The sequence below is a fragment of the Camelina sativa genome, chromosome 16 (assembly GCF_030686135.1).
Source record: "Camelina sativa cultivar CO46 ecotype springtype chromosome 16, ASM3068613v1".
NCBI classification, from domain to species: Eukaryota; Viridiplantae; Streptophyta; class Magnoliopsida; order Brassicales; family Brassicaceae; genus Camelina; species Camelina sativa.
In genome coordinates, this window is record NC_141895.1 from 5,811,249 (window position 1) to 5,837,825 (window position 26,577).

Here is a 26,577-nt window from a genome sequence, read left to right on the forward strand (position 1 = left end):
GATTTTTTCAATTGTTGTTATTAGGCATTTGATTTTAATATGGGTTCTTTTAGGTTTTATTTTTTCATGGTTATTTGAATTATTCAACTTATATAACTTGTTGATTATTTTAGGATATCAAACGACAATGAATTTGTTTGTTACTGATTTTTTTTGTACTGAACTAAAACCGATCCGAACTAAACCAAACCGAACATAAACCGACCCAAACACAAACAAAACCATACTAAGTTTGGTTGAGTTTGGTTAGAGTTTCATGAAAACCGAATAAACTAAACCAAACCGAACCCAAACCAAACCCAAAGTTTAACCGAAATGCCCACCCTTATCTCTCACATCTGATTATTCGAGATGATGTTGAAATTTTTGTGGAGCTCTTCACTATTGGCTACATCAGCCAACAAGAGTCTTGCATCAAAATACGGTAAAGCATCACGTGTATCTTGTTTTTTTTTTTTAATGTATGTTTTTATATATGTATTATTATTGCATATAATTTCTAATTTAGTCAACTGCAAATTATTGTATGCAAATTTTATTTATCTCAAGTTTTAGAGTGATGCAGGCAAAACCATATCCATCGTGATTTTGTATGTTGATGCCGATATCAGAATCAAACTAAACCGGAAGCATGCCAAACTAATCAGTACATGGTATAAACTGGTCTATAGATCCTAATTAAGCATAAGGCTTAAGGTTGATTATTTACCGTACCAGCAAATAATTCTAACGGACCAGCTGACGTAAACGCTAATCTCTCTTACGTGACCATCGAGTATCCAAAAAATTCCTGCCTTTTCAATGTCTACAAATACCATAATCCTTACAATCTTACTAATTACATTAACACATGCCCACTACCCCTTCCCTACTTCAATCCAAGCAAATCCATCATCAAAAACCCCAACAACATCTTGACCTTGGATATATAGCTCTTATACTATTTCATATGCGTAAAAGTTTAATTCTCAATAGATGGTGAATATTCAAATTTATACATTTCGTAACTAAAACAAAGAAAGGAGACCAAAAGAATAGTACGAGTAATCTTGAGTCACTAGACCATATTATAATCCCTTTTCTAATTCATTTTAAAATGATATGTTCACAATTTTAGGTTGGTTGTATTTTTTTCCATAATTATTCCTCAGAACTTACTCCTCCAATGTATTTGGTCAATACGGAAAAATATCGTTCTAGACTATTTTTTAAAGTTTGTATAACTGAGATTGAAAGCAAAGCTAAGAACCCTAGCAAACGAATGAAGATCAAAAAGATAACTTTATTCTTAACTTTAACGTTTACATCCTATTGTCTTTATATAGTTGAGCAAGAGTTAACCTAATGATAACAATGACTAGGTTAATCATTTCTGACAAATGTCATCATCAATTACATAGAGCAGAGAATTTGTTCTTCACTTGGAGTGTAATGTGAGCTGTCTTCGGAGCCTTGAGTGTATGGAGCAGAGCCATGGAGTGTAGAACTCTTATTTGTTATTGTTGGTGACTAAAGCAAGTTGACAAACTGCAGTGTGCTTCTTTTCCTCAAGTCCATCTTGGTTTGTTGTTAGACTGGATTTGAAGTGATACTACTTAGAGAGATGTTTTTGTAAGAGACTTGGAATAAACCTTAACGAGAGTTTATAATAATAAAAAAAAGTATACAAAAAAACACGTAATAAATATGCAGAGTTGAGATACACTCAACTTAGACTAAAAAGTAACAAGATTATAGTGAAAACTTTGCGTATATAGTTTTTGTGTCAACTAACAATTGGTATATATATATATATATGTATATATAGAAAATATGTGACAATTATATATAGTTTTATATAAACATATATAATATTCAACAACTGTGTTTATATAGAGTTTATATGTGTAACGCCCGCGAACCAAAACTCTGCGTTTTGGGGGTGAATGTCGATCGATACTCATGTGGTGTCGGTCGACACCACTTATTTATGTTTCGACCAGATTGATTTAATTATCGATTTGGACCGGTTTGGTTTAGGAAAAACCATTGAACCAAGATATTTAAGTGGGAAAACGACCTAGGTCGTGTTTTATTTTTGTCTTGGTCGCCGTTTGTTGTTTTTGAGAGAGAAAGAGGAGAAACCAGTTTCTAAGAGTTCTTGTGAGAGTTTGTGAGATTTGAAGGCATTTTTGGAGAGATCTTGCTGTGAGAGTGAAGATCCAAAGCTAGGAACGTGGTGGGAAGGTTTCTGTGGTGGTAGCTTCGTCCTTTGGTCTTAGATCTCTTTGTTGGCTAAGGTGAGTGCATGACCATGGCTTATCTAAGCTAAGATCTCTGTTTCTGTGATATTGTGTGTTGTTTGGTTGTTTGTTTTTGGTTGTTTATGAGTTTTCGTAGCTCCTGAGGCTTGGATTCGTTCCTGGGATTGTGTGGGACGAAGAGGAGAAGTTTGGAGGCGAGATTCGGAGGTTCTGTTCGAAGGAAATCACTGCTCGACAGTGGTGTCGGTCGACACTAATGCGAGAACGGCTCGAGAACTTAGCGAGTGTTGGTCGACACCATGTGGAGGTGTCGGTCGATACCGTTAGGGTTTTGGGGGTGTCGAGCAGGTGTCGGTCGACACCAGATGTCCATTGTTGGTCGACACCTTCTGGTATCGGTCGACACTCTTCCGACAGTAACCGGATCGTGTTGGGTCACTTGTTCATGTTCCTAGTTTACTTTATTGTTGTTGTTTGTGGCATGAGAGATCTTATTGTTTGTGTGTATAGCCCAGTAGATGGGAGGATTGCCTCACTGAGTATTTATCAAATACTCATGCATCTCAATTTGTGTTTGTGGAGCAGGTAAAGGCAAAGTGTGATCGTGCAATCAAGGCAATGAAGAGGAAGATGTTCTAGGGACTCGATTGGATGTTGTCTGGCATTGCTAGGTTGCTAGAGTTGGGTCATTAGAAACATTGCTAGGATTGCCGGTTTGGTGTTTCTTGTTGTTTGACATTGAAATGGTTAGGATTGGATATTAGTTATTCTATTATGGTTTATTATTGGTTATTTAATTGGTATTGTTATTCCGCTGTTGTTTGTGATTGTGGTTAGGTGGTTAGTGGGTATGGGACCACTAGTCATAGTTATTTATATTATTATTATTTATTATTAAAAAAAAATGGGTCAGGTCGTTTCAGTATGGTATCAGAGCCCTTACGGTTCTAGGTTAGGGTTCACTACATTTCTATTGTGTTATCTGGGATTGTATGTCTTGATTGATTATGTGAGTTAGTCAATTGTGTGTGGCATGGAGTCCTAGAACATCTTCTTCGAGCCTACAGTGTGATTCCACTGTGAGTTTTTGTTTGTGTGCTATGTTAATTGTGTGCTTAGCCTTCTGCTCATAGTAGTGCAGATGGTTAGAGAGGATGCTATTGCTGGTTGTGGTTGTGGATGCGGACGTGGTCGTGGACGCGGACGTGGTCGTGGACGCGGACGTGGTCATGGACGCGGACGTGGTCGTGGACGCGGACGTGGTCGTGGTAGGGGCAGAGTCCCAGTGGTTAGTGAGACTGCGGACCAGAGGGTGTCGGCGAGTCGCAGGGTATCCAGGGGGATTCCATGAGTGTGGCCAGAGGGGGCGGTGTTGATGCTCCAGTAGCCGTTGATGTTAGGGCCCCAGGTGCAGGTGTCCCAGTGGGTGGAGTCTCGGGTGTCGACCTTGCGGGTTTTCTGGCACAGTTGTTAGAGCGGTTGCCACCTGTGGTACCGACTCAGGCTCAGGTAGTGCCACCAGTGGTGGCGGCAGAGTGGCAACCAGTGACTGCGGATGTGGGAGTCCATTCTCGTTATATCAGCATGCTGACAGAGGTGGGCCGTATTGGTACCGAGCGGTTTTCGGGAGGTTCAGATCCTACCGCTGCGGATGCGTGGAGGAGGAGTGTGGAACGTAACTTCCATACTCTGAGGTGTCCTGAGGGGTTTTGGGTGGACACTGGGGTTCACTATTTGACTAGTGATGCTCAGTTGTGGTGGAGTTCTGTGACAGCCAGGAGTGTGCAAAGGGAGATGTCTTGGGCTGACTTCGTCTTGGAGTTCAACCGCAAGTATTTCCCTAGGGAGGCACTGGATAGGTTGGAGGTGCAGTTCCTTCAGCTAGCTCAGGATTGAGCAGGCGCCACGGGTTTACACGACTGTAGAGACTGGTGGAACCAGTGCCGAGGCGATCACATGTATAATCTCTGATACTTTGTCTTTTTGAATTCTTAGTAAGTTCGGATTTTATGTTGTCTTGTGATACAGTGTTAGGGTCTCAACACATGAGGTTTGTGTAGGGACCTTGTTGGTGGGCGGGTTTAAGTCCCATGTTATGTTTGATTATGGAGCTACTCATAGTTTCATTACCCCGGAGTGTGCAGAGAGTGCGGGTATCGTGGGAGATCCCGAAGAGCGTACAGGAGTTGTCAGAGTTGCTGGACGCAAGTTTCTGAGGGTCATTGGTCGTGTGAGGGGTATCGATATTCAGATCGCGGGAGAGTCTTGGCCTGCAGATTTGCTTATCAGCCCAGTGGAGTTGTATGACGCTATCTTGGGGATGGACTTGTTGCATCAGCATATGGTTCATCTGGATTGTCATCGTGGTAGAGTGGAGTTTGAACGTTCAGGAGGGAAGTTGGTTTATCAGGGGATTAGACCGACTTCGGGGAGTCTCTTAATCTCGACCATTCAGGCTAGGAAGATGATCGAGAAGGGCCGTGAGGCTTATTTGGTTACTATATCTATGCCAGAGTCATTAAGGAAGTCTACGGTTAGCGGTATTCAGGTTGTAGAGGAGTTTGAGGACGTGTTCCAGTCATTGCAGGGATTACCACCTTCTCGGTCTAATCCTTTTACGATTGAACTGGAACCAGGAATGACACCGTTATCCAAGGGTCCTTACAGGATGGCTCCAGCAGAGATGGCAGAGCTGAAGAAGTAGCTAGAGGATTTGTTGAACAATGGATTCATCCGTCCTAGTGTATCACCGTGGGGAGCGCCGGTGTTATTCGTTAAGAAGAAGGATGGGAGTTTCCGCGGTTGCAATGATTACAGAGGTCTCAACCGGGTCACTGTGAAGAACAAGTACCCTCTTCCGAGGATCGATGAGTTGTTGAATCAGTTGAGAGGTGCTACTTGGTTCTCCAAGATAGATCTGGCGTTGGGTTATCATCAGATCCCAATAGATGAGGCAGATGTGAGGAAGACTGCTTTCAGGACGAGGTATGGGCATTATAAGTTTGTAGTGATGCGTTTGGGTTGACTAACGCACCAGCTGCGTTTATGAGATTGATGAACAACGTGTTTCAGGAGTTTCTGGACGTGTCTCTCATCATTTTCATCGACGACATCCTGGTTTATTCTAAGAGTCCTGAAGAGCATGCAATGCATTTGAGGGCAGTTCTGGAGAAGCTGCGGGAGCAGAAGTTGTTTGCTAAGTTGAGCAAGTGTAGTTTCTGGCAGCGTGAGATGGGTTTTCTGGGTCACATTGTGTGTGTAGATGGAGTTTCTGTAGATCCGGAGAAGATTCAGGCTATCGGGGATTGGCCTAGACCGCAGAATACCATGAAGATCAGGAGTTTTCTCAGGTTGGCAGGGTATTACAGGAGATTTGTGAAGGGGTTTGCGAGCAGAGCACGACCTATGACTAAGTTGACAGGGAAAGATGTTCCTTTTGTTTGGTTACAGGAGTGTGAGGAGGGCTTTGCAAGCCTGAAGGAGATGTTGACTACTGCTCCGGTGTTGGCTTTGCCTGAGCAGGGAGAACCCTATATGGTTTATACAAATGCATCTAGAGTGGGTTTGGGATGTGTCTTGATGAAGCATGGGAAGGTGATTGCCTATGCTTCGCGGCAGTTGTGGAAGCATGAGGACAACTATCCTACTCATGACTTGGAGATGGGTGATGTAGTTTTTGCCCTGAAGATTTGGAGATCTTATCTTTATGGTGCAAAAGAACAGGTGTTTACAGATCATAAGAGCCTGAAGTATATATTCACTCAGTCCGAGTAGAACTTGAGGCAGAGGCGGTGGATGGAGCTGGTGGCAGATTATGATTTGGAGATAGCCTACCACCCTGGTAAGGCTAACTTGGTTGCAGATGCTTTGAGTCGGAAGCAGGCGGCTTTGGCTCAAGAGCAGGATATGGATTCTCTGGTAGGAGAGATCAATGCATTGAGCTTGTGTGCGGTTTCTCAGGAGCCGTTGGGTTTGGTTGCAGCTGATAGAGCAGATCTGTTGAGCAGAGTGAGGTTGGATCAGGAGTCAGATTTGGGGCTGGTGAATGCCTCAAAGGATGTTGACTCAGAGTATCAGGTTTTGGCTAATGGCACTATTCTGGTGCATGGGCGGATCTGTGTGCCCAAGGATTAGGAGTTGAGGCAGGAGATTCTGAGAGAGGCTCATGCGAGCATGTTCTCTATTCATCCAGGAGCGACTAAGATGTACCGTGATCTCAAGAGGTACTATCGTTGGGTCGGGATGAAGAAAGATGTGGCTAGTTGGGTTGCGAGGTGCGATGTGTGTCAGCTAGTGAAGGCTAAGCATCAAGTACCAGGTAGATTACGGAAGAGTCTTCCCATTCCAGAGTGGAAGTGGGATATGATTACTGTGTACTTCGTGGTGGGTTTGCCAGTGTCCAGGACGTTTGATGTTATTTGGGTCATTGTGGACCGGTTGACTAAGTCGGCACATTTTCTGGCCATTAAGAAGACTGATGGAGCAGCAGTCTTGGCTAAGAAGTATGTGAAGGAGATAGTCAGGTTGCATGGGGTGCCAGCGAGTATTGTGTCTAATAGGAATTCCAAGTTCACTTCGGTGTTCTGGAGGGCATTTCAGGCAGAGATGGGCACTAAGGTGCATATGAGTACAACTTATCATCCCCAGACAGATGGACAGTCAGAGAGGACGATCCAGACGTTGGAGGATTTGCTGAGGATGTGTGTGTTGGATTGGGGTGGCCATTGGGCAGATCACTTGAGCTTGCTAGAGTTTGCTTATAACAACAGTTACCAGGCGAGTATTAGCATGACTCCTTATGAGGCTTTGTATGGGAGGCCGTGTCGTACACCGTTATGCTGGACTCAGGTGGGGGAGAGGAGCATGTACGGGGCATATTTTGTTCAGGAGACCTCGGAGAAGTTTGGGTTCTCAAGCTGAACATGAAGGAAGCTCAAGATCGGCAGAGGAGTTATGCCGATAGGAGGAGGAAAGATCTTGAGTTTCAGGTTGGAGATAGAGTGTACCTCAAGATGGCCATGTTGCGGGGTCTGAACAGGTCATTGACTCAGACTAAGTTGAGTCCGAGGTATATGGGTCCGTTCAGAGTGATTGAGCGACTTGGACCAGTGGCATATAGGCTGGAGTTACCTGAGGTTATGCGTGCATTCCATAAGGTTTTCCATGTGTCTATGTTGCGGAAGTGTCTCCGTGAGGATGACCAGTTGTTGGCTAAGATCCCTGAGGATCTTCAGCCCAACATGACTTTGGAGGCGAGACCAGTGAGGGTTCTCGAGAGGAGGATCAAGGAACTTCGGAAGAAGAAGATTCCTTTGATGAGAGTCCTGTGGGACTGTGATGGTGTGGAGGAGCAGACGTGAGGGCCTGAGGCGAGGATGAAGGCAAGGTTTAAGAAGTGGTATGAGAAGCAAGCCACGACTTGAGCTTGCCTAGCCTGGCCCCATCTGTAGTCCATGGCTAGAGCGGGAATGGAGTATTCCAGCCCATCTCTCTTGTTACTCGGACGCTTGGGTGGTTGGTTGTGAGACTCAGTAACAAGATGCGGTGGTGTTTGGGGTACAAAATTTCCGCAAGGTAGTGTTTTGGAGGAAAGTTTCCTGAATTAGAAGTTTCTATAAGTGGAAAGTTTCCAGATGTGGTAAGTGCTAAAAATGGAAAGTTTTATTTCAGTTAGAATTTGTCCATTTTTGGTGGCGGAGAGCCTAGGAGAGGGCTTGTGTGGCCTTCGTGGCGGGCTGTTTAGCCATTGTGTGGCCTTCGTGGCGGGTTGTTTAGCCATTGTGTGGCCTTCGTGGCGGGCTGTTTAGCCATTATGTGGCCTTTGTGGCGGGCTATTTAGCCATTGTGTGGCCTTTGTGGCGGGCTGTTTAGCTATTGTGTGGCCTTCGTGGCGGGCTGTTTAGCTATAGTGCCTACTGAGGCGGTCTTTCGGGACAGATGGTCTTCGTGACGGTCCTTTGGGACGAGTGGCCTTGGTGGTGGTCCTGTTGAGGACATTTTTTTGGCCTTTGTGGCGGTCTTGTTTAGGACATTTGTTTGGCCTTGGTGGCGGTCCTGTTAGTACATTTGTTTGGCCTTTGTGGCGGTCCTATTTAGGACATTTGTTTTGCCTTTGTGGCGGTCCTGTTTAGGACATTTGTTTGGCCTTCGTGGCGGCACGTGGGGCAGTGAGATGATCCTTATGTGGTCATGGGGTATTTCAGTGAGGGGATATGTGGTTGGTAGGATATTGTGTTGTCTTATGCGAGCCACGGGAAGGGAACCTGGTTAGGAATATGACTCAGACATGTTCAGAATTGTTTGCTCGCGACTCTTGGGGGACTTCGGTTCTCCTATTACCGCCATATTCCAAGACTTTGTGACTTTGTAATGTGGTTGGTATATCGACTTCGGATGATGATCCAAAGGCGCGCTGTAGGGTGACGACCCGAGAGACGAATATTGGATTTCTCCTTATACATTATAGCATGCGGGTTTAGGCCAGATAAGGAGCCAACATTATGGCATGCAGACTTGGGTCTGATGAAGAGCCAATAAAAACTCAAGGTTTAGGCCTATGAGACAAGGAAAGTCCAAAAGTCGAGAGCAAATAACGCCTGGAGCGTGAGTCTATCACCTAGAGGTGACCTTTCGTATATCAGTCGAAGGAGTGCGGGCCGTGGAGTCGGTACATATGAGTTCTTGGCTGAGTGTTGTTCGAGATTCGAGGACGAATCTATTTTAGTGGGAGAGAATTGTAACGCATGCGAACCAAAACTCTGCGTTTTGGGGGTGGGTGTCGATCGACACTCATGTGGTGTCGGTCGACACCAATTATTTCTGGTTCGACCAGATTGATTTAATTATTGATTTGGACTGGTTTGGTTTAGGAAAAACCATTGAACCGAGATATTTAAGTGGGAAAGCGACCTAGGTCGTGTTTTATTTTTGTCTTGGTCGCCGTTTGTTGTTTTTGAGAGAGAAAGAGGAGAAAACAGTTTCTAAGAGTTCTTGTGAGAGTTTGTGAGATTTGAAGGCATTTTTGGAGAGATCATGCTGTGAGAGTGAAGATCCAAGGCTAGGAACATGGTGGGAAGGTTTCTATGGTGGTAGCTTCGTCCTTTGGGCTTAGATCTCTTTGTTGGCTAAGGCGAGTGCATGACCATGGCTTATCTAAGCTAAGATCTCTGTTTTTGTGATATTGTGTGTTGTTTGGTTGTTTGTGAGTTTTCGTAGCTCCTGAGGCTTAGATTCGTTCCTGGGATTGTGTGGGACGAAGAGGAGAAGTTTGGAGGCGAGATTTGGAGGTTCTGTTCGAAGGAAATCACTGCTCGACAGTGGTGTCGGTCGACACTAACGCAAGGACGGCTCGAGAACTTAGCGAGTGTCGGTCGACACCATGTGGAGGTGTCGGTCGACACCGTTAGGGTTTCAGGGGTGTCGAGCAGGTGTCGGTCGACATCCAAGTGGTGTTGGTCGACACCAGATGTCTAGTGTCGGTCGACACCTCTTGGTATCGGTCGACACTCTTCCGACAGTAACCGGATCGTGTCGGGTCACTTGTTCATGTTCATGGTTTGTTTTATTGTTGTTGTTTGTGGCATGAGAGATCTTATTGCTTGTGTGTATAGCCCAGTAGATGGGAGGATTGCCTCACTAAGTATTTATCAAATACTCATGCATCTCAATTTGTGTTTGTGGTGTAGGTAAAGGCAAAGTGTGATCGTGGAATCAAGGCAATGAAGAGGAAGATGTTCTACGGACTCGATTGGATGTTGTGTGGCATTACTAGGTTGCTAGAGTTGGGTCATTAGAAGCATTGCTAGGATTGCCGGTTTGGTGTTTCTTGTTGTTTGACATTGAAATGGTTAGGATTGGATATTGGTTATTCTATTATGGATTAGTATTGGTTATTTAATTGGTATTGTTATTCCGCTGTTGTTTGTGATTGTGGTTACGTGGCTGGTGGGTATGAGACCAATAGTCATAGTTATTTATATTATTATTATTTATTATTAAAAAAACGGGTCAGATCGTTTCAATATGTTTGTATTCTAAAAATATGGTTTATTTAAATTTAAATCTAAAATATGATTGATATTTAAAAATTAAAAAGACATAAGTAGAGAAAGGATGAAATAAGTAAGATAAAAACAAAAAAATATAAAAATTTACTGTAATAATCATATTTTGTACAAATTTAAAAATACTTAGAGATAAGAGTTTAAGTTTTGAAATCTATACCCTGAAATTAAGCCAAAAGGAAAGGTCATACATTGTAGGTAAGTCATCAATATTTTATATCATTTCAAAACTTTTTATTGCTGCATTTCATCCCAACTCGAATGAAAAACAAGATAAGTAAAATGTTATACTTTGCAATTAAGCCATAAATGTAAATAAGATTTTCTATTATATAATTACATAGCTTTCTTGTATATCAGCTATAATGGCTCTTTTAAAATGGATATGTATTATTCAAATTGAAGAAAATTTGGGTATTCAAAGTCTTATATCAGCTAAAAGTTTTAAACAATGGTTCAAAGTCATATTATAAATAAGATCAATTTAAATTTGAATGAGCATGAAAATAAACTTAAGGTGAAAATTCCCATATAGTTCAAAACAAGTGGAGCCTTTCTATTATTTTTTGGATTGAATGGAACTCATAATTTTTTGTTTTTAAAACTTGACATTATTACTGTTAACAACCAATTTTGGTTTGGAAATTCCAGCCAATAGAAAAGCCATCATGAGTTGAATTGGATTGATTTCGCAGTTTGACTCATTTTGATACTATGTAAGACAACATCACATAAATATACATAATGGATTTAATATTTTAGAAACTTTTTCATCAATATGTTAAAATCTCATTACTCATTCAGTTTTATTTTGGGAAAATATAAAGATAACAAAAGAAAATTATAGATTTTGTGTTAATTTGTTTACCTAAAATTTCAGAAGAGTAAACTAAGGATTTTAATACATTATTTATACATTAAAGAATTTTTGTTATATATATATATATATCATTTAATGTAATTTGTAAAGTTTATTAAGTAAAATAAACGGTATTAAGAAGAAACTTAATTTTTTAAAATATGGTATCTGACATTTTCTGAATTTTAATAAAAAAGTTATATGAAAATTAGGTTCTAGCTTGTAGACACATGGAACAACAAAGACAAAAAAAACTCTTCTATGTTATACATATAAATATATAATTCAGGGCATGGGCGGACCTAGAATATAAACATAATTAACATGGGGCATAATATATTTAACATAGAAATTTTTAATTTATAAAATGTTATATGAACATATATCAAAAGACACGTAAATGAAGCAAAATTATATAATGTGTTAACCTACAATTTGGTTATAGTAATTTGTGTAAAAAGGTAAAAAATGAATCATTAGACTAATATGAAAATCATTTATTACCTTAAAATAATAGAAAGAGACAATAATAACCTATCAACTAATTGTGAAGTATTGGCGAGAAGAGGTTAAATAAGGAAACATTTGGTGAAGTATTGATGAGAGTCTCGGCCAAACTTGCAGGCTGGAAGGGCAAATGTCTTAGTCTTGCAAGTCGCCTCACTCTGACCAAATCGGTTCTTACCTCTATTCCAGTTCATACAATGAGTGTGATTGCGTTGCCAATAGCTCTGTTAGATGCACTGGATAAAGTGTCACGGTCTTTCTTATGGGGGAGTACGAGAGAGAAGCGCAGACAACATCTTATTGCTGGGAATAAAGTTTGTTTACCAAAAAAGGATGGTGGGGTTGGTATACGGCGAGCTCGGTGTATGAACAAGGCTCTTTTGGTGAAAATTGGTTGGAGTTTGTTACATGATAAAGAGAGTTTATGGTCGAGAGTGTTGCGAAGCAAGTATAAAGTGGGAGAGATACATAACGCCGATTAGTTAAAACCAAAGTCTACATGGTCCTCGACGTGGCAGAGTGTGGGACCAGGGATCAGAGAGGTCATTTTAAAGGGTCACAGTTGGTTTCTTGGTAATGGACGGGAGATTCAATTCTGGAAAGACAGGTGGCTACTGAATGAGCCACTAATAAATGTGGTGGTGATCCAATTACCACAAGAAAGAGAGAATGAACTGGTTAAGGATGTGTGGACGGATGGTGCGGGTTGGGGATTTGATATTGCCCTATGTTCCGGAGGAGATATGTTAGTGACTGTATTCATTAAATCTGGATAATGTAACTAGTGCTCGAGATCGTATTTCTTGGGGAGAGAGTTTTGATGGGTCCTTCTCGGTGGCATCTGCGTATAAAGTTATTACTCAGGGGAGTGTACCTGCGACTAATATGGAAAAGTTCTGGTCTAGTGTGTGGAGATTAGTGGCTCCAGAACGGGTCCAAACCTTCTTATGGTTAGTAGGACACTAGGTGATTATGACTAATGAGGAGAGGTTTCGTCGTCACATGGAGAGTCACCAAATTGTCAGGTCTGCAATGGTGGGATTGAGACAATTCTCCATGATTTACGAGATTGTGGGGCGATGGCGGGTCTTTGGCAGCAATTGGTGTCTGCTGCTAAGCGTACTCGGTTCTTTACTTCTACTCTGTTGGAATGGTTGTATGAAAACTTAACTGCAGGTTACCAGGTCGGGGTAACTCATGGTCAACGCTGTTTGGTATGACAGTTTGGTGGGGTTGGAAATGGCGTTGTGGTAATGTTTTTGGTAGCATAGGCAAGTGTCGGGATCGAGTTAAATTTGTTAAGAATCTTGCTGGTGATCCAATTACCACAAGAAAGAGAGAATGAACTGGTTAAGGATGTGTGGACGGATGGTGCGGGTTGGGGATTTGATATTGCCCTATGTTCCTGAGGAGATATGTCAGTGACTGTATTCGTTAAATCTGGATAATGTAACTAGTGCTCGAGATCGTATTTCTTGGGGAGGGAGTTTTGATGGGTCCTTTTCGGTGGCATCTGCGTATAAAGTTATTACTCAGGGGAGTGTACCTGCGACTAATATGGAAAAGTTCTGGTCTAGTGTGTGGAGATTAGTGTCTCCAGAACGGGTCCAAACCTTCTTATGGTTAGTAGGACACTAGGTGATTATGACTAATGAGGAGAGGTTTCGTCGTCACATGGAGAGTCACCAAATTGTCAGGTCTGCAATGGTGGGATTGAGACAATTCTCCATGATTTACGAGATTGTGGGGCGATGGCGGGTCTTTGGCAGCAATTGGTGTCTGCTGCTAAGCGTACTCGGTTCTTTACTTCTACTCTGTTGGAATGGTTGTATGAAAACTTAACTGCAGGTTACCAGGTCGGGGTAACTCATGGTCAACGCTGTTTGGTATGACAGTTTGGTGGGGTTGGAAATGGCGTTGTGGTAATGTTTTTGGTAGCATAGGCAAGTGTCGGGATCGAGTTAAATTTGTTAAGAATCTTGCTAAAGAGGTTGGTGGTGCGAACAGAGGAAGGGGTGTCTCGCATCACCTCCGGTGCGAGTAGACCAATTGATTACTTGGACTGCTCCTCCAGTTGGTTGGATGAAGATGAATACAGATGGGGCCTCATGGGGTAACCCGAGTATGGCAACGGCTGGTGGTGGACTACAGGATAGTTCAGGAGAGTGGTTGGGTGGTTTTGCTCTCCGGATAGGGATTTGTTCGGCTCCGTTGGCTGAGCTGTGGGGTGTCTGGCCTTAGCATTGAGTGGGCGAAGCGAGTGACCAGGCTTGAATTGGAGGTTGATTTGCGTGAGGTGTTTAGTTTTCTCGAAACAGGGATTAGTGAGGTTCATTCTTTGTTTTTCCTGGTACGCTTGTGCCATGATTTCATATCTAGGAACTGGTCTGTCCGTATTTTACATACATATAGGGAGACAAACCGTATGGCTGATGGTTTGACAAACTATGCTTTCTCGCTGGAGTTAGGTTTTCACGCGTTTGAAGTAATTCCAAGTTGTCTTATTTCTTTATTGTCGGACGATGGTAATGGCGTCTGTTCCACGCCGTGTTTGGATTTAAATTTTTGCTTTAATAAATTAGGGGAGACTTTGTCTTACCAAAAAAAAATTGAAAATTATCAAATCTTTGTATGGAAATTATCAAATCTTTGTATGGGACATGTGCTCCAGTACCCTTCTACCTACGTCCGCCCCTGATTGAGGGAGTAGTTAGGAATTTTTCTAGCATAAGTTTGTACGGGAAAAATTATTTGAGTTTAATTTAATAGATATACTTTTAGGCACATGAGCAATATTAATGAAAACTTAATTATTAATTGTTTAAATATGATGTTATTTTGAAAATTTTCTTATATTTTTCTTTAAACAGTTTTAAAACTAGGTTATATCTTGTAGACATATCGACAAATAAATACCAAAACTCTTATTTGTTTTACACATAGAACTTAGGGAATAATTATGATATTTTATATTTAAAACTTTTGTATTGGAAAAAACCATTTGAATTTAATTTAGTGGATAGACAGACTATTGAACAATACATTAATTATTTATATATATCTTTTGGGAAGTGTATTATTACTCCAGTGTGTATAGTTATTTATGATTAGTTTATTGTTATTATTTTTTAATCTTTTTACATACCAACAAAATATTCTGGATACTGGATAGGGCCATGATAAAATCATGGATGTCTATTTATTCTAAATTAAATTATTTTAAAATCTTTGAACAGTTTCTTCCAATAATTGATTTTTTTTTTGGGTAGAATTTCTTCCAATAATTGATTTCTATAATTGATACATTTTTTTATTGTAAAACGTTTAAAGTTTATTTCTATTTTTATTTTTCTTCCTTTCGTTATAAAAAGCCATTTTGTTTTTCTTCCTCCCTCACCATTGATTCCCCTCTCTCTCTCTCTCTCTCTCTCTCTCTCTCTCTCTCTCTCAGAGCAAAGCAATAGCACAAAAGCTTCTTCCAGTTTCTTCCTTTATACGATTCAAGCTTGTGCGAAATCTTCTTCTCGTTTCGTTTCGTTAAACGTAAGTTTTTTTTTTTTCCGTTTCGTTTTCATTTCCCCTCCCCCTATCTAGCTCTTCGTTTCCTCCAGATGCTTGTGTTTGATTTCTTAGATCGTTCGGAGTAGAGGAAGTAGTGAGATTGAATCAGACCTTATGCTTCTCGTAATTTTTGATGTATTGTTATAGGTTTTGGATTTGGGAATTGATACTGATGTTTAGGAAAATGAGTACTTTTGAAGTTGATTTATGTGAGCTATGAACCCTAATTTTTTTGCTCTGTGGTATATAGTTTTAACACTCTCGGAACCATTTGTGATAATGTGTATTTTGAGTATAAAGTTCCAAAAGATTGTTTAAAAGAAACCTCTGTGTGTGTCCCCCTTTTGGTTTACAGGAGCTATGAACATGAATTTTTCGTTTTGTTCAACATCTTTTGAGATTTCATATGCTGCTAGTGACAATGTTCTGAGGTTTCCAGTAGCAAGACGGTTGTTGTTTTCTCCTAACTTCGATGAGAAATGGAAGAGAAATTACATTAGTTTGCCTTGTCTTCGTGGTAGTACGGGGAAAGTTTTGGGGTCAAGCCGGTTTGTGCCGGGACAATTGGAAGATTCTTCGATTGTTAAGAAGAGTTTACAGAGAAGAGAACCTGTTGAGAAGCTTGGTGTTGTGAGGACTTTGTTAATTGATAATTATGATAGTTATACATTCAATATTTATCAGGCTTTGAGTACTATTAATGGAGGTAGCTTCTTTAGTTTTGTTTTTGTTGTCTTTCTCTTTGTCAATATCTATAGATGGATTCAATGTTTTATTCAAACTCTTTTGTTTTTTTGGTATCCTGTGTAGTGCCTCCTGTGGTTATTCGAAATGATGAGTGGACGTGGGAAGAAGCTTACCATTACTTATATGAAGATGTTGCTTTTGATAATATTGTAATATCACCTGGTCCTGGCTCACCCATGTGCCCAGCTGATATAGGTATCATCCAGTTAATCTAGTTTTTTTACTGAACATTTGCACCTTTGTTTGTGTTTTTTCTCAAACTTTTGATTTGCTCTGAAGGAATATGTCTTCGTCTTTTGCGTGAGTGTCGTGATATTCCAATTCTAGGTGTCTGCCTTGGCCACCAGGTAATATTATCTTCATTAAGATGGCAGCACTTCATTTGTTAATTGTTTTCTGCGTGTTCAGTTTTAGTGGCTACAAACATGAAAATGAGGTAGTTTATCTCTCTCTATGGTTCTTTCTGTAAAAAATAAAACATGTTTTGGCAGGCATTGGGATATGTCCATGGAGCTCAAGTAGTCCATGCCCCGGAACCAGTCCATGGACGGTTGAGGTATTGACAAATGTGATTAGTATGCCGGACTTTTTCAAATGCTCTCTCTGTGCCTTTTAATAATCCCTCTCTTATCATGGATTCAATTTTTGTCTACTGAAACAAGTGTAAAGATGTTGGTATTGTGGTCATTTTTCATTTCTCAGTGTCTGTTAGATATTTTTCTCATGATTTCCATCTTCTTCTTGTAGTGGGATTGAACATGATGGGAACATATTGTTTTCTGATATTCCATCTGGGAGAAACTCTGATTTCAAGGCAGGTCATCTACTTTTTATACATGCAATATTCATTGATCTCTCTAGATACAGAGTAAAAATTGTGTTGCGGGCTCAACTCTGCAGGTCGTTAGATATCATTCACTGATTATAGATAAGGAATCACTACCAAAGGAACTTGTACCAATAGCATGGACGATTTATGATGACACTGGTTCTTTCTCTGAGAAGAACACTGGAAGCCCACTGGGAAACGGATCTGTCATCCCTGTTTCAGAAAAGTTGGAAAATCGAAGTCATTGGCCTACGTCCCATGTTGATGGAAAACAAAATAGACACATTCTCATGGGGATCATGCATTCTTCACTTCCCCATTATGGTTTACAGGTTTGATGATTATTAGAGATCATATTCGTACTAAATTTTCCTCCATTCGTCGGCTGATTTTGACATGCATTTTGCTTTTAGTTTCATCCAGAGAGTATTGCTACTACCTATGGAAGTCAATTATTCAAAAATTTCAAAGACATAACTGTGGATTATTGGAGTCGCTCTAAATCTCCATCCTTGCTTCGAAGAAACATAAATGACACTGGTGAGCTCCTTTAAGTTTAATGGTTCCATTATAAATAGATTGTCATTTCTGCTTCTCTCTTCCCTTGTCCCAATCTATGACTTAATTTCGTTCTAGTGCCCTGTGGTGTAACTTTATGGTTAACTGTCTTGGAGCTTCTCCTGAATAATAAATATTTTTTAGCAAACATGCAGGTGACTGGTGCTACTCAATTCCTGAAGGAACTTTCCAGAAATAGATTTAGAGGAAATGGTTCTAGTTATTATGAGAACCCTAAGAAGTCTCTGTTTGTTGCCAAGACAAATGGTGTAGACGTCTTCGATCTGGCGGATTTATCATATTCAAAACCTCATGTAAAATTGCTGAGGTTGAAATGGAAGAAGCATGAACGTCTTGCACATAAACTTGGTGGAGCAAGAAATATATTCATAGAACTCTTTGGCAAGAATAGAGGGAATGATACTTTTTGGCTGGATACTTCTTCTAGTGACAAGGTTGGTAGTCTATTTTCTCACCATAGTTGCTGACTGATATCTTCTATTTTATTCTAAAGAATAATGCTTCCCATTGTTCCAGGCTAGAGGGCGATTCTCTTTCATGGGAGGTAAAGGTGGATCTCTATGGAAGCAAATGACATTTAGTTTATCTGATCAAAGGTTTTACGCATGACCTACTCTTTCTCTATACGACAAAGGTTTATGTTCTTTTTTTTTAACTTGAGCGCCATAACCCTTCTTCCTGCACATTTTCTTAACCGTACATATGTGCTTGGGTCATCGTGAGACTATATTGATATGGCTAATACAATCTACACAGTGATACATCATATGATGGGACTGAAACATTGAACTTCTGACTTGTTTTTTCAGCGAGATTACATCTAAACATGCGGGACATCTTCTGATTGAAGATTCCCAGGGCTCGACTGAGAAACGATTCTTGGAAGAAGGCTTTCTTGATTTTCTACGTAAGGTATAAAGAAAGACTTAACTCAGTATGGAACTATGGATGTCAAAGCTTATCTCTCCTTTCTAGAGTGGAATGAAATAGATTATAGAATAGTAAAATTGGGACTCATGGGTGGATGTCAACTGTATTTTTTCCAGGAGCTTGCATCTATCTCTTATGATGAGAAGGACTTCACAGGGTTGCCTTTTGACTTTTGTGGTGGCTACGTAGGTTGTATTGGGTATGTGTTTAATTATCTTTACCGTGAATCTCTCTTGCAAGCTTTTTCCATTGTACAATAATGTTAGAAGACTTCTGGAATGATTGTTTGATTAACCTTATCTCTGGTGCAGGTATGATATTAAAGTGGAATGTGGAATGCCAATTAATCTTCACAAATCCAAGGCTCCAGATGCATGTTTTTTCTTTGAAGATAATGTTGTCGCCATTGATCATCATCTTGATGACGTTTATGTATTATCTCTTTACGAAGAGGGAACCACAGAAAGCTCTTTCCTGAATGATACTGAAGAGAAGCTCACTAACCTGAGAGTTTCGTCCACAGGAAAGTGGAAGGATCAAACACTTCCTGCTATAGATTCATCCCAATGTAAAGAAAGGTTTATCCCTGACAAATCCAAAGAGCAGTATATAAATGATGTTGAGAGCTGTATGGCGTACATCAAAGACGGGGAGAGCTACGAGCTTTGTCTCACTACTCAGAACAGAAGGAAACTAGGCAATGCTGATTCTTTGGGGATTTATCTCCACCTGAGAGAAAGGAATCCAGCACCATATGCAGCCTTTCTCAACTTCTCAAATGCAAATCTGTCTATATGCTGTTCGTCCCCTGAAAGGTTTCTTAAGCTGGACAGAAATGGAATGTTAGAAGCAAAGCCGATTAAGGGTACTGTAGCTCGTGGCTCCACACCTGAAGAAGATGAACTTCTTAAATTGCAATTAAAACTCAGGTACTTCAAAAACACATTTTCCCATATCTCGGATAATTTTAGAATGGTTGGTCTTATATATTTTGGTTTTACCATAACCAAGTTCTGCCCGTAAAGTATGTGCCGTATTACATCTTCGACGAGCTTAAGTCTTGGTTTCTGAATTATCCTACATCAATGCTACTTTAACATTGTTCACTTCTTTCTCTGTTTTGTAACAGTGAGAAGAATCAAGCCGAGAATCTGATGATTGTTGACCTTCTAAGGAATGATCTCGGTCGTGTCTGTGAGCCAGGCTCAGTCCATGTACCTAACCTAATGGACGTGGAATCATACACAACAGTACACACTATGGTGAGCACAATCCGTGGACTGAAAAAACCAGATATAAGTCCAGTCGAATGTGTAAGAGCAGCATACCCTGGCGGTTCAATGACCGGTGCACCAAAACTAAGATCCGTTGAGATTCTTGATTCTCTAGAAAACTGTTCGAGAGGCCTTTACTCTGGCTCAATTGGGTATTTCTCATATAATGGTACATTTGATCTCAATATTGTGATAAGAACAGTTGTGATACATGAAGATGAAGCTACCATTGGAGCAGGAGGAGCAATAGTTGCATTATCAAACCCAGAAGATGAGTTTGAGGAGATGATTCTTAAGACTAGAGCTCCTGCTAATGCAGTCTTGGAGTTTTGTAATGATCCGAGGAGACAATAGTCTTGTGTGTCTCCTCAAAGTTCAAAACAATTGTTTTTGGTGTGTGTGTGTGTATGTGGCTTAAAAACAGGTATCATTTGTTATTTTTATAAAAAAATTTTATTGCCATTAGGAGTTGATTTGGCTCAAAAATTTTTTTTTGTATGAAAGTTAAATTATATTCACCAAAAAAACAGCAGTCCAAAGAAGTTTTTACAACTCAAAACAACGTTTTAAAATCGAAAGTATTAAGAGCGTGAAGTAGTAGAAAGAGGATGAGTTTGAAACCAAAGTTGAAAACCATCCTCATAGCCAGAGGTGGTTATCAGTGTGAGTAAACGATTGCGGATATTCTTGTCGATAAAGCGGCAGAGGGAGAATGATGGAGTAGGAGCTTCGCCGTGCCTTTGAGCATTACGTTCCCGCCAAATGCTATGTATAGTAGACTGAAAGACATAGCGCAGGACAAAGAGTTGAAGCCTTGGAGTAGAAGAGTCAACAAGCATAGGACCCAAAGTTGCCCAGGAAGTGGTGAACCGAACCCCCAACAATCTCTGAACCAAAGCTGACCACACGCTTGAAGAGTAGGAGCAGGAGAAAAATAGATGTTCTCTCGTTTCCCCATAACCCTGATAGAGAACACAAGCTCCATTTGCAGCAGTGTTCCACTGAACCAATTTATCACCAGTAGAGAGTCTATTATGGAAAGCAAACCAAGCGATAAAGGAGAATTTAGGTGTTGAGTGGGTAAACCAAATGCCTGCAGACCAATCACAGGGCGCATTTGGTTGCCGTATCAAACACCAGGTATCATAGGATAAAAATTTATTCTTAAAAGAACCGTTCATCTGTTTCCAGAGAGAGCGATCACCACCTTGAAGTTGCACTGATTGACAGATAGAGTCAAGAATATCCTCAATCTGATTCAGTATGTCAACACGGTGCCTACGTCTCCGATGTGCAGTACTCTGTTGTGGTATCCCCATATAAATGCTACCCCTGTTCCCAAGTTGAGCAAACAGCTGACCAAGTGGGTTCCAAACATCGAACCAAAAAGATGTTGCAGTGCCAGTTGTTATCTCCTTTTTATGTAAAGTCGCTGCAAGGTCACGATACTTCAGTATCTTCCTCCACATCCATGATCCACCAACGCTCCTCTCATTAACTGACCAGAAGGAGCCAGTTCGGACCAAGTTTCTTCAAACCCAGTTGACCCAAAGGGAGTTACTAGCAGACACAAGACGCCAAATGAGCTTCAAAATGCAAACTGTATTTGTATCCTGCAGACGACGAAGCCCCAAACCTCCCTCATGCTTTGGTTTACACACATCAAGCCAAGATATTTTCGCCTTTTTCGAGTTTAGGTCCGGACCAGACCACAAGAAAGTCGAGAAAAGGCTATCAATCTCCTGAAGGCACCGTTTCGGCAGACGGAAAACAGAGAGCCAGAAGTTGGTTAAGCTGGATAACAATGATTTGATTAACTGAAGCCTGCCCGCAAAAGACAAGAAACGTCCTGTCCAGGAGGAGATACGAAGGCGAATGCGTTCAAGTAGAGGTAGATAATCAGCATGTGTCATAGAACGAGTGAGGAGGGGAAGCCCCAAATACCGGACAGGAAGAGAGCCAACAGCAAACGGGAAGTGCTGCAGGATGTCTTGCTGATGTTGGGAAGAAAAACCAGCCATGAACAGAGTGGATTTCTCGAGACTGATTTTGAGGCCATATACAACTTCGAACCGATCAAAAACAGCTAATGTCTCTGCAACAGAGTGTGAGATCCCATCAGAAAAAATGAGAATATCGTCAGCAAAGCAGAGATGGGTGAGATTCATTGTTTTGCAACGAGGGTGATAACCAATGTGATGATCAGTAGCAGCCTTATCCAACATTAGAGACAACACATTCATACAAATGACAAATAGATAAGGGGACAAAGAACATCCTTGCCGCAGACCTCTCGTGCTTTGAAAGTAACCAGCTAGCTCCCCATTGACTTGCACAGAGAAGGAAGCTGAGCAAATGCAGAGTTCAATCCAATGAATAAAATCCGCTGGAAGATTAATAGCTTTGAGGATGTTCAGTAGAAACAACCATTGCACTGAATCAAATGCCTTGGAGATATCAATTTGCATCATGCAACGAGGAGAGACAGACTCCTTATGATAATCCTTCACCAATTCTGAAGCAAGCAACAGATTTTCCATCATAAGCCTATCCTTGATGAAAGCTGACTGATTTGGAGCGATGAATGAGGGCAATATAAGCTTCAAACGATTAGCAATAATCTTGGAGATGACCTTGTATAACACATTACAACAGGATATAGGTCGGTAGTCCTTCATCTCTTGAGAGTCAGATTTTTTTGGGATAAGGGCCAAGATTGTCGAATTTACACCTTTTGGAAGGAAGCCTTTAAGGAAAAAGGATTTAACAACAACAACAAAGTCTTTGCCCAATATCGACCATGCTTGCTTGAAAAATTCGACGGTGTAACCATTCGGACCAGGTGACTTACTTACCGGCATCTTAAACAGCGTTTGACGAATCTCTTCCTCAGAAACCACCTTTAATAAACCCTCATGTTGAGCAGAGGAAACACGAAATGTCACCAACTCCTCTATCTGAGCAACATTCATACCCTCATATTCAACTGGCTCGTATGTCAGGAACTCCTTAAAGAACCTGACCGCCTCATCTTTAATCTCTGATTGAGTTTTTGCAGTGGAGCCATCCTGAAAAAGTATCTCTCGAATAGCATTAAGAGCTTGGCGAGATTTGACAGCATTGTGAAAAAATTTATTGTTTTTATCCCCTACCAACAACGAGTGCAACTTTGACCGTTGTTTCATGAAACATTCCTCCAAATCAGACACATGATCCCACCGCTGAAAAGCCTGCTCCTCAGCCTCCTCCACTGCAGACGTGGGATTAGAGAGCGTAGCAAGCTGTTTTTGACAGAGGTCTTTGTGTGCATTTTCCACCTGCTCAGAAAGATTGCAAAGCGTTTGACGACCTAGAGACCTTAAGAGAGGTTTTAGTGCCTTAAGCTTCTTTGCAAATCGAAACATAGCAGAGGTAGAGTGATAGAGACTCTCCAAACTATCCCAGAAAGCTTGCACCGTGGGTAAGAACTCCAGACATGACATGATAGCATTTGAAAATTTAAAAGCCCCCCTAGGTTTACAAACTTGATTCCCCACTGAAAATCTGCACCGTAGATGATCAGAGCACCCACCAGATTCAAAGACGCCATTAGCATCGACAAAGCGACGACTCCAAACCTCATTAACCAGAATACGGTCTAATTTCTTGCATATTAATCATTTATCTCTCTTGTTTCCCCAAGTAAATAGAGGGCCATGAGAATGCATATCTGTTAAAGAACAGTGACGTACTACATCCTGAAAGTCACACATTCCACTAGTGACAAAGGGATTATCATCATAAGTAGAGTGCTCGACTCCATCAAGTGTCTCATTAAAATCTCCAACAATCAGCCAAGGCTTATTTGCAAAAAGTGGAGAATCAAAATGAGATTTTAGATCCTCCCAGAGCTCTTTCCTTTCTTCAGCCAGATTATATGCATATACAAACGAGATAAAGAATTCCGTAGTGTTACCAGGCAAAAGAATTGAGCAGGTGACAACCTGACCACTCTTAAAGACTGGTGTTACACGCACATCTTCCTTCCAGACCACCCAAATTCGACCAAGGGTATTGAACTCATAATTGGTAATCGAAGACCATCCACAGAACACTGAAGTAATGATCCTAGGGGCCTTAGTTTCTTGGACACGCGTTTCAAGTAAACATCCAAACTGCAAAGATTCAGTTTGCAACCAATCACAGACAATAGAATGTTTTTTAGATTTGTTAAGCCACGCATGTTCCAGAAAAAACCAGACATTAATGACGATTACGGGAGTTCTTCTTGCTCGAGATACCAGGAAGTGCCCCCTTGGCTTGCTGAGAAGAAGACTCTGAAGCAGACTTGTTTAATCGTTTCGTTTGCCGCGGCAATGAGGCTCGAATGGGAGCCTCCATCGCATTTGCTTGCTTAATAGGCTTAACAGTAGTAACAAAATTCCCTGTGGCATTTACCGGATGATCAGACTTAGCCGCGTCTGAGTCACCAACTTCCTCTGTATCCCCTAGGACTGAGAACCTCGAAGAACCAGAAACAGTAACGTGTCCAGCAACAGGCGGACTACGAGCTTTGTCAGAGCTCTTGCACCCCTTTCCTGGGGATACAACCGACTAACTTGTAGCATCATCTACTTGAGAGGGTGTTTCCTGTCTCGCACCATTAGGAGCGAGAGCAGCAGACTGCTGAATTGGAACCGGAGGAGGAACCTCTGCCTCTGAAACCTTTTTTGGTGAAACGATTTCCCCTTCTCCAGGAGAAACTTCAAAAACCTTTGTTGGCAACATTGGAACAGACATACAATCATCACTAGTGTGCCCCCACCCCTGACATCGAGAGCATTTCGGTGGGAGCCAATGGTACGTGAACTCCACAGTAACATCCTTTGCTGTGGTCAATTGAAAACGAAACTTGGAAGGCAAGTTTTGTGTGAGATGGACTTGCACAAATACCTTAGCCTCACCGAACTTACTACAGAGATCAGTGTCCGGGTGCAACCGAATAGGTGTACCTATTGGACTGGTCAGAAAACGAAGACCCTCCCAGGAAAACATAGAGTGAGGAACATTCTTTAGAGTGACCCACAAGGACATCGATGAAATAACAGGCTGCGCATCTTCTGGAAGGGGGGACCATTTGTCTAGCATCATAGGTACTCCCGCAATATTCCACATTCCTCGTCTCAAAACTCTCCTCCGTGTATCCTCATCACGAATGCGGAACCGGACAGAAGTTGCAGAGTGCTCATAGACATCAATACGGACAGACTTATCACCGAGAGGCCAAATCTTGTTGACTATTACATGAACTTTTACAACGTGTGGAGCCGCTTAAGGAAACCGATCCACCAGAAAGTCATCCCAGAGGGGAACCGAACCCTAAAGCACCGCATCAGGAACTGCAATCGTTGGGACACCATCAACCAAACTAACTTCATAATCGTGTTTCTTAAGCGATGGACGCTTATTCACTGCAGCTGCGTAAGACTGTTACTTGTTATGCGAAGAGGACTCATCCCCCTGAGGGGGATCCACCCCCGACATGAAGGAACACTGGCGGTAGCCGTCACACAAACCCTAGCGTGAGGGGATTCAGCAAAACCTAGAATCGCCCTTGAAATCGCACTTGGCTCAAATTTCAAAAACTAAATAATAAAATTGTTTGTGGTACTTTTAAGATAAAATTTGTAAACCCCACTCGAACGTCTTTCACTTTCACAATTTGAGTGCTAATGGTTCATTTATTGAGTTCAGACTGCAGACGTAAATCATATCCATGAATCATCATTGGACAGTTGCTTGCAAAATTGGTGACAATTAAAAGTAAAAAGCTTCTTCTTTTAATCCAAGTTTTTTTAATATACACTCTTTTAATCTTTTGCCAGCTTTTTGTTACTGTAAATCGATAAATAAAGAGTTTTGTTACGTTTATATTAGCTAACTAGGAAATTATAAAGAATAATAAGTTAATTTCTTGTTCTTTTAAAATATTGTTCCTTAATGTAAAAACTTAAAAAATTCAAACATATATATCAAAATTTTGGGGCTAAGGCTATATATTACCTTTTTTTGTTTTTAAAGGAGGTACGACCTTGTCAGTCGTCAGTACATGCACGCATCTTGTTCAGTGGATCTACAAATTGCTCAAAGAGTTTTACACTATCTTAAGAATGATCTACACAACAAGTATTGTTTTATCCCAAAACACATGTACGTACTATGACTGTTCTAGCTTTCACTAATGTAGATTGAGATTTTTGCCCTTATTCCAAATATTCTCTTATCTGCCATTGTGATTTCCTTGGTGTCTCATTTTAGAAATATGTGACATTTAACATGAGCAATGGCGAAAGAGTACATATCAAATGCCAATGCATTATCAAAAAAAAAAAAAAAATGCCAATGCAACTATTGAGCCTTCTTTGGTCGCAACACTTTCTCTATTAGCTTGGTTTACATTCCGAAACCACAACTCTGTTGTGATAAAGATCAAGCCGTTCTCTATGTTGCAAGCAATCTAATCTACAATATGAAAGGACGAAGCACATTATAGCTGATGGTCACGTTGTTCAACATACGTTGCAATTTTTATTTTTTCTTTAAAACTCGACACGTATGAATGCAACACTAGATTGATGATATGTCATATGACCGAACCTTTTGTCACTTCAAAGTTTAAACTCTTGTTCTCCAAGATGGCGTACATCGTATGCAGTATATATCTTTCATTTTTTTTAATGCTAATTAATTAGACATATATTCAGATAAAAAGACAAATTAATAGACATATAATAAGTAAGTTCTTGTACAAACAAAGCATGTATGTGAGAAGACAAGATTTTGTTATAATCTTTTACTTGTCCTTAAAAATATATGTTCGGCCAAAACTACATTATTAATAGTCAATGATTGTAATTACACTGAAATTGAAACTAAAACTCAACGAAGACAAAAGGAGGAGGAAACAAAAGATGGGAGGCAAAATGATTGAGCATGTGAAATAATT

General features: G+C 40.8%; 1 protein-coding gene and 1 pseudogene across 11 annotated transcripts; one reads left to right on the forward strand and one right to left on the reverse strand.

Moving 5' to 3' along the window:
• Window positions 1–14,984: 14,984 nt before the first annotated feature.
• Window positions 14,985–20,054, forward strand: LOC104750002 (aminodeoxychorismate synthase, chloroplastic). Of its 11 annotated transcripts, none has more exons than XM_010471731.3 (14): window positions 14,985–15,215; window positions 15,589–15,939; window positions 16,044–16,175; window positions 16,260–16,327; window positions 16,472–16,536; window positions 16,728–16,794; window positions 16,881–17,141; window positions 17,223–17,349; window positions 17,512–17,822; window positions 17,905–17,984; window positions 18,198–18,300; window positions 18,435–18,517; window positions 18,630–19,247; window positions 19,448–20,054. In XM_010471731.3, exons 2-14 carry the CDS (start codon window positions 15,594–15,596, stop codon window positions 19,944–19,946), a joined length of 2,760 nt encoding a protein of 919 aa, XP_010470033.1. In that variant the 5' UTR covers window positions 14,985–15,215; window positions 15,589–15,593; the 3' UTR covers window positions 19,947–20,054. The 11 variants fall into 11 exon arrangements, 10 of the variants coding, with proteins under 10 accessions (XP_010470033.1, XP_087348016.1, XP_087348014.1 ...); XR_015584709.1 differs by having other exon boundaries at window positions 14,995–15,215; window positions 17,905–18,022; XM_087491890.1 differs by having other exon boundaries at window positions 15,013–15,215; window positions 17,233–17,349; window positions 17,523–17,822.
• Window positions 20,055–20,173: 119 nt separating this feature from the next.
• Window positions 20,174–24,671, reverse strand: LOC147925165 (uncharacterized; annotated as a pseudogene).
• Window positions 24,672–26,577: the final 1,906 nt, after the last annotated feature.